General features: G+C 37.1%; 3 protein-coding genes and 1 pseudogene across 4 annotated transcripts in view; 3 read left to right on the top strand and 1 right to left on the bottom strand.

Moving 5' to 3' along the window:
* Positions 1-18,529, top strand: part of LOC125839614 (wound-induced proteinase inhibitor 1-like) — a 126,432-nt gene extending 107,903 nt beyond the window's left edge. Inside the window, exon 4 of the mRNA XM_049518611.1 lies at positions 18,194-18,529. Within this exon, the coding sequence (XP_049374568.1) occupies positions 18,194-18,390 (197 nt within the window). The 3' untranslated portion in view covers positions 18,391-18,529. The remainder of the gene's footprint in view (positions 1-18,193) is intronic.
* LOC125839606 (proteinase inhibitor I-B-like) overlaps positions 1-18,556 on the top strand; it is a 164,599-nt gene that overhangs the window by 48,636 nt on the left and 97,407 nt on the right. The gene's annotated exons all lie outside the window — the stretch shown is intronic.
* On the top strand, positions 1,096-2,197 carry LOC125839607 (proteinase inhibitor I-B-like). The gene is made up of 3 exons (XM_049518602.1): positions 1,096-1,194; positions 1,488-1,583; positions 1,910-2,197. Exons 1-3 carry the CDS (start codon positions 1,134-1,136, stop codon positions 2,104-2,106), a joined length of 354 nt encoding a protein of 117 aa, XP_049374559.1. The 5' UTR covers positions 1,096-1,133; the 3' UTR covers positions 2,107-2,197.
* Positions 6,085-12,805, bottom strand: LOC125839600 (uncharacterized; annotated as a pseudogene).

Raw genomic sequence — 18,556 nt, 5'->3', positions numbered from 1 at the left:
GGATGGTTGAAAGAAATAATAACTAGGAACAATATATCAATATCAAATACCTATAATTATAAATCACATTTTTTGTGTGTTCTATATACTAACAAGATGACTCATGAATAAAAACATTTTATAGGGGACCATAGTTTTTTTTTAATATCCCTTTCTTTTTTCTTTTTTTTTGTTTGTTTCTTTTATTTGCATTTTCCTATTGGTGAAGTGTATATTATTTGAATAAGATCTATCCTTAAAATATTGGATTCACATGAATTCAGAAAACAATCTCATTGTATATCTATTTAAGACTTTAAAATCTTTGGGACCATAGATTTAATTAATGTGTGGTAGGTAGGGTTTGAATTGCAATTGTCAATTGAGTCCCGCCATTACACCCCAAAAAATAAAAATAAAATGTGACAATGCGTTATACTTTTTTTGGAACAAATAAGAAGGTTGAGGGACCGTAGTAAACAAAAATATCATTATAGGTGCGGAAAGATAAACATGTATTCATCTTTAGTTAGAAGTTTCAAATTTGGGCATTGAATATAAAAAAAAAAATCACAATATAAAATTTCTATTAATTAAACTCCAAAGCAGATATCAAATACCGAATAAAAAACTAAAAAAAAGTAAAGAAAAATAATGATACACAATTGAGAAGAATACAAAATCTAGCTAGCCTTGTGATTAAATTAAATTATGTGTAGCTAGCCTTGGTATTAGTGAGTGTTCCCACATATTATGTGTAAATTCAATTTTCACGGTGTCCCTTCTTATTCCGTGTGTAAATTTTCACCGTCTCCCTTTATAGAGACCATATCATCTCTAGTTTTGCTAGTAAATCTTTTTAAATTTCATTTTATATTGTTTTTTTCCTTGTCATACTAGCTAATGCAGTGTATATCCATGTCATTTTCTGAATTTTCCCCACTTTTTACAAGATAAAAATTACCTTTTAATTGTTTTAGTTAAATCTTTTGAGTATATCCAATCAATTATTGATGGCTGAGTTACTCAATACCTGCCGTAACTTTTATTATAAAATTGACCCGACGCCTTACTAACTCCCTATAAATATCCATGTGTAACCAATGAGTCTTACACCATCACACAATTATTTGAAAGAAAAATAAATAAAAGCAATGGAGGGAAAGAGTATGCTCAAGTTATCTCATGTGCTTGCTTTCTTGCTTCTTGCATCACGTATGTAATTAGCCCCTTAATTCTCTTTTAATCCGACTAATTCAAATTTACTCATTAGTAAGGCTTATCTAACAGGATTTTCACTATTTCTAAAGCTCGAATTCGAGACTACTAGTTAAGAATGGAGAAATCTTATCATATGTATGTTGTATAGTAGATTTTGGACCCCTTCAACTAGTTCATGTGTTTACTTCCTCAGATTTTGAAACTAGTGACGCCGCCAATGCTCGTGCATGTATATTTTACTAGTATATATTATCTCTCAAATATGTAATTAATTATTTTAATTACAGTTTTTCAATCACTGATGGCAAGAGATTTGATCAGTGATGGCATAAAAGTACTGCAACTTCCAGTGGAAAATGATGGCGAATTTGTATTTTGCCCAGGTAATTAATTTCACAGATGGTTACATAATTATGATTTTTTTCACTATTTTCACATAATTATAAGTGGCCCAGTGGTTTGGGTTTGACATTTCCATGTTGGAGGTCCCAAGTTTGAAACCCCTTGCTAGCAAAAGCAAGGGGTTTACTTTCTGGCTCGAGCTCGTCGCACCGGGCTTGCCTAGTGTGGGTTACCTCCTCTCCTAGCTATGTGGTTTGCGAGCTATTGCATAGGAGCGGAGGGTTTTACCCTTGTGCGCACCCAAAGGGTAGTGGCTACGGGATTCCCTTGTCATCACATAATTATATATTTGTTGTAATTATTGTAGGTAAGCTATCATGGCCTGAACTTGTTGGAAAGTCAGCAGGATATGCAAAACAAGTAATTGAGAAGGAAAATTCCATAGTTCATGATGTTAGGCTTCTATTTCCTGGTATGCCTAAGCCAGGTAGTTTGGTTTGTGGCAGAGTTTTTCTGTATGTTAACTTTGAACTCGTTGTTCAAGTTACTCCCATTATGGGTTAGTAACATTATGTTATGAAAAATAAATAAAGTGGAGATATTAAATATAGTCTCTTCATGTACTCTACTATTTCAAGATATATAAAACTAATGTTCTTTATTTGTATTGTAATGTAATTGTCTACCCTTATTATTTTCTTTTATGATGTAGTCTTTTCCAATTTTGATTTTCTTTTCTTATGAATTGACGAATCGTTAAAGCTTATATAAATGAAATGATAATTAAACGTGATATATTATAGTGGGTAGATGTCATATCACCCATCCTCAAAATACTAAAAAAAAGTTACGACAAAGCGTGTTGAAAATATAATAATTAAGTAAATAATCATATTGATCTCATCTTTAATATTTAAATGAGTCTTGGGTATGAAAAAATCCTTGATAAGGAGTGCTAACCCTTGAATGGGGCCTTATCCAGCACAAATCTGAATTAATCGAGCTCCAATGCGAATATCAAATACCGAGTGAAAAATAAAAATAAAAAATTGATATCAATAGGCAAATGTCCTAAGTTCAATCTCAGTGTCACATCATAATCACTTAAGTCGTCATATAAAATGAGCACAAAATTAAACATAATTTAGTTACTGACAATAATTATATTGCTTCAATTACTGCTATTTTAGATAAAATCATACTTCAATTACATTCACATTCACATATTTGACCGGATCTCGTATTCTCACTTACCCTACTGGTTTAATAGTGGAGGTATTCAACCACTTAAATAAACCGCACTTGTCAAATAAACAATTTTTTGGTACTGAAATCAATACCAACAGGTTTCACAGTGTAAATTCAAAATCTGGGCAAAAATTACTGAATGCTCGAAATTCAATTGATATTCTATAAAGCACTATAATTTGGATATTAATTACCATGTATGACTACAGTTTTCAAAATTATGAATCATATATAGTTTATCTTACACTCTGTTTGGATTATTGTTACCCATTGTTTCATAATGTATTGTATTGTATTGTACTCTATTGTACTGTACTATATGGTAGATACAATGTTTGGCTAGGCTATAGTGTTTGTTGTTGTTTAATAACATTTTAATTGTTTGGTTTGATTGTACCGTACTGTATTGTAATTTATAAATTTACTAAATTATCCTTAATTATTCTAGGGTAGGAGGTTTGACTAGAATTAAATAATATAAGGTAAAGGGTAAAATAGTATTTGAAATATTATGTAAAGATATAATTGGAAAAAGAAATTAGGTAACAATGGAAACACACCAAATTGGTTGTCCATAAAATAAGGGTTTTCATTGTTACGTAACAACAAAATTTAATAATACAATACAATACATTTTAAGTAACAATCAAAACAAACATTGTAGGTATAGTAACGATACAATATAATACAATGGGTAACAATGATCCAAACAGAGTGTTAGTAATTGTACACATTGTATCACCAGGATGCATTCACATAGATGGTGTATACATAAATACAATCTGAAATGCAATATTTTGTGGATACAAACAGAATAAGAGTCGAAAAATCGTCACATAAATTGAGATAAGAGAGTAAAAGAATTTTTGGTTGGCAAAGGAAACAAATTTATCGAGGTTACATTAGCTTAAATTTTGAACTCAAATTGATTATTTTGTTATTAAAAGGGTGTCACGACCCAAAAATGGATGTGATGGCACTCGTCGTATCCCACCAAGACAAGTCAGCCTAAAACCCAATCATTTCTATAAAGTGCGGAAATAAAGCAAAGTTCAATAACAATTACTATTACGAAAACAAGTCAACTTAATTCAATCCCCAAAACCTGGTTGTCACGTGCACAAGCCTCTAATGTAAATACTAGAATTGAAATAAGTTACACAAGTCTCAAATGATGTTGTCTTTCAAGTAAAAACAAAATCATAAACAGAAGTAAGGAGGTTCACTGAGATGACAAACAACTACCTCTCAGATCTCCACAGAAAGCCTCGGAAACGAAGAGAATGGAAGGTATCACGAAGATCCGGGCTCGTAACCTACAAAAGATTGTAGAAGCAAGGGGTGAGTACCAAACCACACGGTACTCAACAAGCAAACCTCTAAACACAAGCTAAGGGTACAGAATACGGGTACTCCTTACACCCCATCCTAACCTCCATAGCTACAACCTGCATAAAACCAGCCCAACCTAACAATTCACAGTTTACAAATAATACAGCTCAACAACAGCACTCTAACAGATTATATATTCTCAATAACAACTCAATTTTCATCAATAACAAGTTTCACAGAAAGGCACTCACTAGATCAGCAACACACAAGATCAAGTTCATCAATAATAAAAATAATGCAATGCAATGAAATGCAATATCAAGTATAGTGATGCATGTCTGACCTAATGATACACACCCGCTGTCTCTCAGTCCGGGACCTATGGGGGACATATCTGTCCATGCATCCATCGCGGCGCGCAATACGTCCCTCGAAATATAATATCCGTCGCAGCGCGCGACACGTCCCTCGAAATATAGTATCCATCGCAGCACGCGATACGTCCCTCGAAATGGTACATCCTCTTTAATTTCTTATTCTTTCTCAATGCACATAACACTTGTCACAACCATGTCTCAGAACAATGCAAATGACATGTTCACACAAATAATGAGGAGATGACCATTTTCATAACACTGCACAAATCACAACAATAGAATCATGATACAACTTCAACAATGATTCAACAAGTCTTTCAAACAATTCTCAACACATCACACAAACAATTGATCACATTACTCTCAAACATATACCACAAGGAAATACACGAATTCCATACGCTTAACAAGAGTTTAGAAATCCACTTGCCTCAAATAACTAAACAATCACTCTGAGACTTGAGCCTTCCCTTTACGTTGAGCTTCCAAATCAGTGCAATCTATTCAAGTACATATTCACAATAAGATTTCGAAGCTAACAACACTCACATTATTATAGGTTTACCCTAGACCCAAAAACTCACCCAAATTCATAATCAAGTTTCAAGCCTAGGGTTAAGCTTCAACTTCGACAAGTCTAATGATATTTATACAATTCGGTAACCCAATATTTAATTTATAATATGATACTTAAAATAAGAACAACTAACTATGAAATCTAACCGGTCACGCAAATTCATTGCAGAACCATGAAAAACTCACTAAATCCCAATAAATTATCCATTCCTGACAATGATTAAATAATGCCATTAATAACAATCACACCCACTATATTTTCACTCCAAATTTCCCTTCAACAACGTACTGACAACTATTCAATTCTCACCCTTTTGATTTATTTATTTAATTTATGTTTCAACCCAATTAACAAAACTATACTACAGGTTCCATTCCATTGCAATCCCAATTTAGAATATAAAAACCTAAATTGTAATGTAACAATAAGAAAAGAAAATAAGAGACAAATCTGGGATCGGTAGTTTACGAAAAAAATAATAATAAAAATAATTCGCAGACCTACTAGTCTGCATCCAAATTTTCTAATGTATATTGGATCATATCCCCAGGCAATCATTGCCCATGATTGGATTTTTACAGCAACCAAATAATTATAAAATAACTAATAATCCTAAAGTAGATAACTCAATTAATTTCATGACCTTAAATCAATTCCTCTTTCTCTTTCTACCCATCATATACTAACATTCCTACATATATATTTATAATATTGAGTGCATGCAGGAATAAATCAACAATTTTCCATTTATGAGAATCACATACCTGCACTCGTTCGTTGATGCCGTCACAGGTCAGTTTTCTTTCCGCTACTCTTTATTTTCTTTTCTAAATTACTTTATGCATTAAAAGTAACATTCCTATTCACCTATTTTAATATTTCAGATTTGGTCCATTATTTTTTTAATAATAAACAAATTACTCGCAACTTAATTAACTATAGATAAATGACTATTCAAAATTATCAAAAATAACCTTTAAGGGGTCCAGGTCATTACATTATCCACCACTAAAAATCATGTTCGTCCTCGAACATAAGGTGAAAGAAAGTACCTGAAGCTTCAAAAAGCTGAGGATATCTGGCACGCATATCAGACTCTGTCTCCCAAGTTGCCTCTCCCACTGATCGGTGCTTCCATTGCACCTTCACTGAAGCAATCTCCTTGGTCCTAAGCTTTCGAACCTGCCTGTCCAATATAGCTATAGGTTCCTCTTCAAATGTCAAGTCTGGACCCAACTCCACTGAATCGAGTGAAATCACATGTGACTCATCCGAAATATACTTCCGAAGCATAGAGACATGGAAAACAGGATGAACTGCCGACAAACTAGGTGGCAAGGCCAACTTATAGGCCACCTCTCCCACTCGACTCAAAATCTCAAAAGGTCCAATGAATCTAGGGCTAAGCTTGCCCTTCTTGCCGAACCGCATCACACCATTCATAGGTGACACTTTAAGCCAAACATGATCGCCCTATATAAATACTAAGGCTCTAACTCTCCGGTCTGCATAACTCTTCTGTCGACTCTGGGCTGTCAACGGTCTATACTGAATCATACGGACTTGCTCCATAGCATCTCTAAGCAAGTCAGTATCCAAAGAGTCCATCTTTGCCGAATCAAACCAACCGATCGGAGACCTACATCGTCTGCCATACAACGCCTCAAATGGGGCCATCTGAATACTAGAGTGATAACTATTATTGTAGGCAAACTCTGCTAAGGGTAAATGTCGATCCCATCTAGCACCAAAATCGATTACACATGCTCGGAACATGTCCTCCAACACCTGAATCGTCCGCTCGAACTGACCATCTGTCTAAGGGTGAAAGGTTGTACTCATATCTAGCTGAGTACCCAAACCATGTTGTAATGCCTTCCAGAAGTGAGAAGTAAATAGTGAACTTCGATCTGATATAATAGAAACAGGAACCCCATGTAGTCGCATAATCTGACTGATATATAGCTCGGCTAACTTCTCTGCCGTATATTTCACCCGAACCGGAATGAAGTGGGCAGACTTGGTCAGCCTGTCAACAACAACCCAAATGGATTCATAACCACCCACTGTGGTAGGCAAACCCACAACAAAGTCCATAGTGATCCGCTCCCACTTCCAAGTAAGAATAGGCATCCTCTAAGATACACCCCCGGGACGCTGGTGCTCACACTTTACCTGTTGGCAAGTCAAACACCTAGAAACAAAGTCTGAAATATCTCTCTTCATCCCACACCACCAGTAATGCTGACTCAGATCATGATACATCTTCCCTGCTCCCGGATGGATAGAATATCGGGAACAATGGGCCTCTTCAAGAATCAGTATAGTCAACTCGCCCGTCTTGGGCACGCAAATCCTGCCTCCGATCCTCAAGACACCGTCATAATCAAGGACAGCCTCATTGGCTTCCCCTCTCAATACTCTGTCTCGAATGAGACATAACTTCTCATCATCAAACTGGTGAGCACAGATCTGCTCGACTAAAGAAGACCGAGCCTCAATAAAAGCAATCATCCCATCACTCTCCTCTAAGATCTGCAACCGGACAAGACTATTAGCTAACATCTAAACATCTCTAGCCAATGGTCTCTCCTCAATACTAAGTGTTGCAAGACTTCCCATACTAGGAGTCTTCCTACTCAAAGCATCGGCAACAACATTGGCCTTCCCCGGATGATATAGAATGGTCACATCATAGTCCTTCAACAACTCAAGCCACCTACGCTGCCTCAAGTTCAGATCCCTCTGACTAAAGATATACTGAAGATGTCACGACCTGATTTATCAAGTCATGATGGCACCTACTATAACCCACCAGCAGGTAAGCCAACCTGTAACCCGGAACAAGAAGTAATGGGTCTAAGGGTAGAAATTAAACAAGAGTAGGAAAATAATAATATAAACAGGCGGAAGCAACCCAAAACATATGTACAAATAAAGATCCCTCCCAAAACCTGGAAGTCACCAGTACAGAGCTACTACAAAATGAGTACAAGTCCCAAAACTGGACAACAAAGACTGGACTGTCTCGAAAGGAAAAAGACAAGTCTATATATACAGATGGAGACTGAAATAGTACAAAACGCCGTGTGCTCACCCCCGTCTCCGGATAAGTCTACTCCAAGCTCGATCAACGCTGGCTACTAGTGCTCGGACCTGCATCACAAAATAGATGCAGAGCGTAGCATGAGTACCAAAACAACAGGTACCCAGTAGGCATCATAGGCCGACTGAGCAAGATAAGCAAAAGTGAACTGAAATGCAAATAAAGGGTCACATCAAGTGCAAAGAGTAGTAAATGGGAGTATGTACACGAGCGTACAGGCAACAAAGACAAGTAATCTAACTAACTCCGCTGGGCTCCCATAAACCCAACGGGTACGCTCGTGCACAATAAAAGAAACCACCTACACGGACCCCCATAAGCCCGGCAGATGCACTGGCAGTTAAAGTAAAATAATGGAGCTAGAAGGTCTATCACAATATTACCAATTTTCGGACTTTTAACTGAACCATTCCCAATCATATTCCAGGATCTCATTACGTTCCGGACTTTAATCGGAATCTCTCCAACCTCCAAAACCTCAACCTACAGATGAGAGTAATCAAGACTAAACTGAAGCTTTAGTGAGGAATTGGGAATACACCACGTGCAAGCTGGACCACGGACTCGAACCGGGTACTATAGCTAATGAGTCATCCTATATGGGCTGGACCACGGACTCGAACCGGGTGCTGTAGCCAAAGGTCGGACACGGGTGGGCTGGACCACGAACTCTAACCGGGTACTGTAGCCAAAACCAAATCACAGGTGGTAAGCTGGACCACGGACTCTAACCGGGTACTGTAGCTAAGCCTGGACATAAGTAAGCTGGACCACGGACTCTAACCGGGTACTGTAGCTAACAGAAAAGCAGGGCATTATGGATATAAGGTCATAAGCTGAGTTACCGACTATCAGACTCAAGTCTGCTATATCAGTCTACAAGGAGCTGACCGTCCGAAACGACGTCGGAAAAAGTTCTACTGCCCAACGACATCCGAAATCTCGCAAGTCTATGGCAACACTAGTCTAAGCCTAGACTAAGGCCAAACATACTTCAAATCAATATTATCATATACACCACAAGATATGGATATTCAATAATATCAAGAGACATGCTGTCATAATCCAACACTTTCCCGAAATAAGGTCTAAGGCAGGAATTATAGAATTTTAGCATGCTCGACACCCGAACCCCTCCATACTCAAGCAAATCAATAAACAATTGCCTAAACATGCTCAATCTCACGAGAGAAAGCCATAGCCTACCTGAAAGCCGACCACGCGTGCTCCAACTCACGGTACCGGATCTTTTCCCCTCCGAACGGTCTCCAAATGCTTCCCCACTAACAAAAGGTTAATCACCTCGTCATTACGAATATATTGACACTAAAATTATATTTTTCGGAGACGGACCCAAAATCGGGTCTAAAACGGGATTGTGGGGCCCATAATTGGAATCTCAAAAATGAATCCGTGAAAACGTCCTAAATACCTTACTAAACTAATACCCCAAAATTTAACACAAACAGATGCCTAAAACATAGCAAATCAGCCACAACAATTAAAATGGGCAGCCCCTTGATCACCAATTTCTGGAAATACGAGACCCTTTCAACCCAAACAGATTATACCACGACGATCCTTGCGAAAAACTCTACAAGTTAGCCTCAAGAATGACTCAAAATGGACCTAAGATGATCAAGATCTCACATTTCAAAATTCAACAACAATTCAATTCGGAAATCACCCTAGCAGTGGCTAAATTCGATTCCTTACCTCAAACGAAGCCTCCCCTCGCTTTTCTGAGATCACCGCTAGATTCCCCACAAAATTCTCTTGAAGTTAGCCTTTTGAAACACCTAATTTGGACTCAAAATGAAGGAGAAATCTTATGTTGAAGTTGATGGAAAAAAATGGACGAAAATCGTCCTGAAATCTGGAAATTTCCAGATTTCCATCCGCCGCATCAAAATTCTACAACCCTTCAAACTTAAATTTTGATGTTTCGGACTCGTTCGGAGTCGGAAAAATACAAACCATATATGGAATCTGATTGGAAACGATATTTCGGACTCAACGGTGAAGGAGGAATTTCCATTTGGAGATTGCTTCGATGAAAAGTGGGTCCCACACCCAGTATCATTTTGAGCCAGATTCCACAACTGCCATCTAAAGCCTCGGGAAGTGAACAAAGGGTCGTTCTAGACCAAAATTGATATTTCGAAGCTAACCTAGCTGTCAGAATTTTCATTTGAGCACGACTTCCAAGAAGGTTGACCAAAGTCAACTTTTCAAGTTATAAAATCTCCAAAACAGGGAAACGGGCCTAAAACCCAAACGAACGACCAGGCGACCGAACAGTCAGTGCCAGCAAGTCATAAATGACTTGGGGTCGCTACAGGAATGCTCTATACGAGGGAAAGAATTCTTTAATTTTAAAATGACCTGGAGGGTCATTACAGAAGACTCCGATGATCAATGAAGATCTCACAATGCACCCCATACAAATAATGACGCCATAACTTAAGTACAAATACTACAGCCCGCCAACTCCAAATCATGAGTAGGGTAGTTCTTCTCATGGGACTTCAATTGCCTAGAAGCATAAGCAATCACTTTCCCCTTCTGCATCAATACACCACCCAATCCGACTCCTGAAGCATCACAATACACAGTAAAATCTACACCCTCCTCAGGTAGAGTTAACACAGGAGCCGAAGTCAACAAAGTCTTGAGCTTTTGAAAACTCTCCTCATACTCATCAGACCACTGAAAACCCACACCCTGTCGAGTCAATCTAGTCAATGGAGCTGCAATAGTAGAGAAACTCTGAACAAATCGTCGGTAATAACCTACCAATACCACAAAACTCCTAATCTCGGTAGAAGAAGTAGGTTGCGTCCAGCCTCTAACTGCCTCAATCTTGGCCGGATCTACTCTAATACCCTCCTTGGACACTACGTGTCCCAAGAATGCCACAGAATTAAGCCAGAACTCACACTTTAAGAACTTGGCATACAACCTCTCTTCCCTCAATCTCTGAAGTACAATTCTCAAGTGTCGGACATGGTCATCCTCAGTCCTAAAGTAAACCAAAATGTCATCGATGAAAACAATCACAAAAGAATCAATGTATGGTCGAAACACCCCGTTCATCAACTCCATAAAAGCTGCAGGGGCATTAGTTAACCCAAAGGACATCACTAAGAACTCATAATGCCCATACCGAGTTCGAAAAATTGTCTTAGGGATATCTGATGCCCTAATCTTTAACTGATGATACCCAGAACTCAAATCAATCTTAGAGAACAACGATGCCCCCTGTAGCTGATCAAATAAGTCATCAATACGCGGAAGAGGATACTTATTTTTCACTGTTACCTTGTTTAACTGTCTGTAATCAATACACATCCTCATAGTCCCATCCTTCTTCTTCACAAACAACACAGGGCACCCCAAGGTGACACACTAGGGCGAATAAACCCCTTACTCAATAAATCTTGCAACTGATCCTTCAACTCTTTCAACTCTGCTGAAGCCATACGGTAGGGAGGAATAGAAATGGGCTTAATGCCCGGCTTCAAATCAATAGCAAAATCAATATCCCTATCGGGAGAAACACCTGGAAGATCAGAAGGGAATACATCGAGAAACTCCTGAACCACGGAATAGAATCCATGGAAGGTGGTTCAACACTAGTGTCCCGAATAAAAGCAAAGTAAGACAAACACCCTCTCTCCACCAATCTCTGAGCACGAATAAAGGAGATGACATTGCTAGGATAAGAGCCATTAGCACCCTTCCACTCAACCCTCGAAACACCAGGCATTGCTAAAGTCACAGTCTTAGCATTACAATCAAGGATAACATGATAAGGAGAAAGCCAATTCATACCCAAGATAACATCAAAGTCTACCATCCCCAGAATAATCAAATCTACCCAAGTGTCATACCCCGCTAGAGAAACAAGACAAGATCGATACACTCGATCCACCACTAAGGGCTCACCCACGGGTGTAGAAACACGAATAGGTACAGTCATGCTATCACATATCATATCAAATTCAGCAGCAAAATAGGTGGACACATAAGAGAATGTAGACCCTAGATCAAATAATACAGAAGCAGATCGATGGCATACTGGGATAATACCTGTAATAACAGCATCAGAAATCTCCGCTTCGGGTCTCCCCAGGAAAGCATAACAGTGGCCCCATCGGCCACCTCCAACCTGGGTGGTAACTCTACTCCCACTCTGCTGAGCTGCAGAACCACTACTAGAAGCTCTACCGCCTCTACCTGACTGAACTCTGCCTCGGCCTCTACCCTGTGGTACCGGTGGTCTAGCCTTAAATGAAAAATTAGGTTGGGACCCTCCACGACCCCTCTAGGAAGTACACTGTCGCATCAGGTGATCGGGATCTCCACAAGAAAAGCAAAATCTCTGTCCCGGGAACTGCTGTGCGAACCCTGGAAACCCACTATAATTGCCTCGCCCCATAGGTCGCTGCTGTGAACCGTGACCCACACTATAAGAACCCCGAGGTATTTGACCACCATCGGATGTCGGCATAGATGCATGAACGGGTCCTCGCTGCTAAAAGGATCCACTCCCTCTGTGTGATCCCCTGCCTCCAGATGAGGCACCATCCTCTTAGGGTCCCCAAACTCTTCTCTCTCCATCAATTTCGCCTTTTTAGCAGCACTAACAATGGACTGAAAGGAAGCCCCCTCTCTCGATGCTCTAAACACAGCCGATCTGATGGAGAAAGTCAGCCCCCTCACGAATCTACGAATCATTTCCGTCTCGTCTCGAATAATGGCCAAAACATGCCTATACAACTGGCAAAACCAGGCCTCATACTCTGTAACTGATAAGTTGTCCTGTCTCAGATTCTCAAACCTCAAACGACTCTCCTCTCTCACGCTCCAAAGGATAAAATGGTCATGGAAGGCACTAGAAAACCTCTCCCAAGTCACTGAAGGAGATCCAAGTGGCAAAGGCCCCGAATAAGTTCTCCACCACTCTCTCGCTGGCCCACGAAGTTGGAGTGTAGCATATCGAACCCCATGTGACTCAGCTAATCCAACAACCTCTAAAAACTCTCGGCATGTAGTTAGAAACTCATGAGCGTCCTCACTCTTCCCACCCTGAAACTGAGGTGGGTCCATCTTTCGAAATTTCTCATACCTACGCTGCTCATCCTCTGTCAGAACAACCAATGGTGCACCTTGACCCCAAATTGTTGGTGCAAGATCATTCTCAACCATGGGATCCTTTGGTGGCAGCCCCACCGCATCATGCATAACTGGAGCTTCCTGCTGCTCTTGGGTCTGAGTCCCCTATCTAGTCTGAGAGTCTTGTGGTGTAGTGGTCGCACCACCACCCTGAGTAAAGCTCTCAAGCACACTTAACACCCTCAATAATGTATCCTGAAGCAAAGGTGTGACTGCAGGCTCTGGAGGAACCTGGTCCTCTCTGTCATCAATCTGAGGCTCAGGAGAGGCCTCTCTAGTACGACCTCTCACTGGTGCTGCTCTACGGCCGCGGCCTCTGCCTAGTGTCGTTCCACAAGCACGACCTCTAGTTCAGGCTCTACCCCTACCCCTAGCTGGGGCCTCAACAACTGCCTCGGGAAGTGCCTCCCCTCTACCACCAGTAACAGTCGCTCTAGTCCTCGTCATCTATCAAAAGAGTATACAATAGCTCAGTACTAAAGAAGGTAACCACACACGATGAGAAAGAATGAACAAAAAGGAAGTTTCCTAATAGTCTTTATAGCCTCTCAGAGATAAGTACAGACGTCTCCGTACCGATCCTTGAGACTCTACTTAGACTCGGCTTGTATGCACGTGAGACCTATGAACCTGGGGCTTTGATACCATTTTTGTCACGACCCAAAAATGGATGTGATGGCACTCGTCGTATCCCACCAAGACAAGTCAGCCTAAAACCCAATCATTTCTATAAAGTGCGGAAATAAAGCAAAGTTCAATAACAATTACTATTACAAAAACAAGTCAACTTAATTCAATCCCCAAAACCTTGTGTCACGTGCACAAGCCTCTAATGTAAATACTAGAATTGAAATAAGTTACACAAGTCTCAAATGATGTTGTCTTTCAAGTAAAAACAAAATCATAAACAGGAGTAAGGAGGTTCGCTGAGATGACAAACAACTACCTCTCAGATCTCCACAGAAAGCCTCGGAAACGAAGAGAATGGAAGGTATCACGAAGATCCGGGCTCGTAACCTACAAAAGATTGTAGAAGCAAGGGGTGAGTACCAAACCACACGGTACTCAACAAGCAAACCTCTAAACACAAGCTAAGGGTACAGAATACGGGTACTCCTTACACCCCATCCTAACCTCCATAGCTACAACCAGGTTTTGGGGATTAAATTAAGTTGACTTGTTTTCGTAATAGTAATTGTTATTGAACTTTGCTTTATTTCCGCACTTTATCAAAATAATTGGGTTTTAGGCTGACTTGTCTTGGTGGGATACGACGAGTGCCATCACATCCATTTTTGGGTCGTGACAAAATAAATTAATTCCTCTTTCTCTTTCTACCCATCATATACTAACATTCCTACATATATATTTATAATATTGAGTGCATGCAGGAATAAATCAACAATTTTCCATTTATGAGAATCACATACCTGCACTCGTTCGTTGACGCCGCCACAAGTCAGTTTTCTTTCCGCTACTCTTTATTTTCTTTTCTAAATTACTTTATGCATTAAAAGTAACATTCCTATTCACCTATTTTAATATTTCAGATTTGGTCCATTATTTTTTTAATAATAAACAAATTACTCGCAACTTAATTAACTATAGATAAATGACTATTCAAAATTATCAAAAATAACCTTTAAGGGGTCCGGGTCATTACAAAGGGATTGAAAATGCTATCACTATTGACAGAGAAAGCTTCAAACTTTAAAGTGGTCCTGCAATCAAACCAACTTTAACGCAGTACACCATCGATTTGTTGTTTTTGGAAAGCTTTTGATTTAATAACTTTATTCATGGTTAAAAATATTCTTGAAATAGATTTTGATTTTGTTTCATGATTGAAAAAATATTTTTCAAATTGATTTTTTGTTGTTGTGAGAGAATTGATTTGTTGTTGTTGTTGTTGAGAAGCCTGTTGCAGTTAGGGCTGCGTATCGATCGATTCAGTTCAGTTTTGAAATTTATCGGTTTGGCTTATTGGTTATCGGTTTATATAGATGTTAAACCGTTATAGAACCATTAAGATATTGGCTTATCGGTTATTGCTTTATCGGTTATTGATCGTTATCGGTTCGGTTACCGGTTTAACCGTTAAGATTTGAACCAAAAAGAAAACATTGAAAATCACTTAGAAACCAAGAGTTTTACATTGTAGAATAACCAAGAGTTTGAATAAATAAAAGTAGGAAACCAAAATCTAAGTCAAAGACTTTATATACAAAATGGTATAATTATATTATTTAATTTACTATCGGGTTATCGGTTAACCCTGTTAAGAAAAAAACCTCTAACCATTAAGAATCGATAATCCGATAACAAAAAAAAAAAAAAAAAACCATTATCAAAACCGCTAAATCAATAATCCATTACTGATAAACCAATATTTTTTTTCCGATTCAAATTATCAGTTTCGATTCGATTTTAAACAACCCTAGTTGCAATATTGTCTGAAACTTTTGGGAGGATGCAATACAATAATGAAGAGAAAGGGGGTGGTTTTTTTTTTTAAAAAAAAATGGGTAAAAAAATAAAGAAAAATCAAGTAAAGTATTGAGATAAAGCCACATGTTCATCCATTAGTCTGAATGGAAAATACAACACAAAAAATTGACAATAAAAATATATACAAGCTTAAGATATAACAGAGGGTATTTAAATGGAGTATCATTTATGATAGTTCATGAATATATTTATCCTTTCCCCATAGATTTAAAGTGTGGTACCTAGCATTTAAATTGCAATTGTCAGACTAGTCCCACCGCCACTGCACCCCAAAAGACAAAAACGTGAATAATGTGTTGTACTTTCTTTCGAACAAATTAAGATGGTTGAGGGACCAGTACTAATTAAAATATCATCAAAGGTTAAGGTAGAATTATAAGTTTTTATCATCAAATGGACTAACTAGTATTTCTCCATCTTTAATTAGAGGTTTTTGTATAAATTCTTTAGATAATTATCTGATTTGATTTACACCAGAAAAGAAAATAATATTACTCAATAACAAAATTGATTAGAGTATATCTAGGACTCTAATTGTTTTTTAATATCTTTTCTTAAATATTAATTTTGAAGTTAAATTATTGTCCTTATGGCGTAAGAAAATTTATACACAAACTTATACTCATAACTAAATTAATTAGGTTTCTGTAGTTTACCACTATATTGAGGCAATTTTTTTGATATTTTAATGAAAGAAGTATCCTTTTTTAAAATTTTGAACTACTTTAAATTGATAATCTTTAATTTAAATCCAAAAGTTCATAATAAACAAAATTATTCCCCACTTTAAACAAAATAATTAAAACTTAGCATAACGTTCCAACCTTTATATTTTCAATTTCAATGAAGGAAAATGATCTCCTAAATCCACTTACAATTTTAATTTTCTTAAAAAAATGAGCTTACAAATCCAACATGTATTTTATATATTTATAGATCTTCTATGTTATTTTGTAACAATCTCCTATAAAATAAAATTAAAAAAAATCTATATAACTAAAAAAATATTTATAAACGACTATAAAATCAAATCTCCCACTTCACCCTTATCCAATTCATAATATACCGATTAGTGGTATCAGTGTGTGTGATGTGTTCCCCACAAACTATACGTGAATTCAATTTTCACTGTCCCTCCGCATTTCTCGTATGTAATTAAGAATATATCAAAACATAATATTTTTTTCCTTTATCTTCAAACTGTTCCTTCTACTCTTTAAAACTAAAAGAAAATGGAGTCAAAGTTTGCTCACATCATTGTATTCTTTCGTCTTGCAACTTGTTAGTACCTCCCTTTATCTACATGCAAGAATATTATTAGAGTTGTAAATGATTTATATATTTTTTCGGTATGAATGGGTGGGTGGGGGAGAAGAACTTTTACAAAGAGTTCATCACATATATATATTCAGATGAATCTCCTCCTACCCTTGCTTGTGCCAGAGACTTTTAGGCATATTATTATTTTTTGATGATTTAACCTGAAATGACAAATACACTATAAATAATAACGTAGAAGAATTGTTACATTATTAGCATGATACTTAAAATACAACTATAAGCAATCATTGATAAAAAAAAAATAGAAAAAGAAGCTAAAATATTATTAAGCGGTTCACTATAGTTATAACATGTTAAAATATAAAGAATAATATTTGGTTGAATGTATAAAGATAATATTCTCATTAATTGCTATTGAAATGTTTTTTTTTTTTGGACAACTTTTGAAACTCTAATGGCACGAAAAAAAAGTGATAGGCCAGAAGTCATAAAACTTCTAAAGGTAAAATTCCTTTAAAGGATTACTTTGTTATTAGCTTCTCAAAATACAGTTTTTGCTACTACTAATAATGCTTGTTTTTTCTTAAACGCTTGGCCAAATACTTCAATGCTTTAAAATGTGTCATTGTTGACTTTTCTAAAACATGGCCAAACAAGATTAGATCATTCGATTCTTGAAAATTTTTAGTAGTTCAGTTGATTAATTATCTAAACTTTTACATTATTGGTAATAAGGATTTGATTCTCCACTTTGAAATCTCTTTTCCCAATTTTTTTTCTTTCCCTACTCCCTACTTTTTTTAAAAGTAAATATCATGATTCAACTGTTGAAAATATAATTAAATAATAAAAAGTGTGTTCTCTTTTACTACTTAAGCTTTTTAGATGAAATGTTTATACACTTCAATATGATAGCAGAGCAGGTAGACCTCCTAGTTACACACTTTAACATCAACTCCATGTTTGCTATTATTATAACACATATAGAGTATATTTTTCTTGTTCTTTCTTTCTCTCATTATAATCAATTATGTGTACATGTAGGAAAACAATTCTGGCCAGAACTTATTGGTGTACCAACAAAGCTTGCTAAGGAAATGATTGAGAAGGAAAATCCATCCATAAATGATGTTCAAATAATATTGAATGGCTCTCCAGTCCCAGCTGATTTTAGATGTAATCGAGTTCATCTTATTGATAACATTTTGGGTAATGTTGTACAAATTCCTTGGGTGGCTTAATTAATGGATTATTATTGAAGTAATTAAGCAGCCACATGTCAAAAATAATTAGGGTTCATGTTAATTATAATGTCTTCATGTATTCTTATATATATGTAATGGAATAAATAAGTGTGGCTTAATTAAATGTACTCTCCTTAATTAATTCCTTTTTACATATTTTGTA

Source organism: Solanum verrucosum, unplaced genomic scaffold (genome assembly GCF_900185275.1).
Source record: "Solanum verrucosum unplaced genomic scaffold, falcon-dt-bn FXZP01000306.1, whole genome shotgun sequence".
NCBI lineage: Eukaryota > Viridiplantae > Streptophyta > Magnoliopsida > Solanales > Solanaceae > Solanum > Solanum verrucosum.
Note: the sequence above shows the minus strand (reverse complement) of the source record. Positions and strands in the feature narration are given on the sequence as shown.

What these genes read in the sequence shown, in the direction of transcription:
- LOC125839607 (XM_049518602.1), top strand. Translation starts at nt 1,134, where the DNA reads ATGGAGGGAAAGAGTATGCTCAAGTTATCTCATGTGCTTGCTTTCTTG. An exon ending in TTTCTTGCTTCTTGCATCAC is followed by an intron (nt 1,195 to 1,487) that starts GTATGTAATTAG and finishes TTTTAATTACAG; the next exon opens with TTTTTCAATCACTGATGGCA. An exon ending in CGAATTTGTATTTTGCCCAG is followed by an intron (nt 1,584 to 1,909) that starts GTAATTAATTTC and finishes TAATTATTGTAG; the next exon opens with GTAAGCTATCATGGCCTGAA.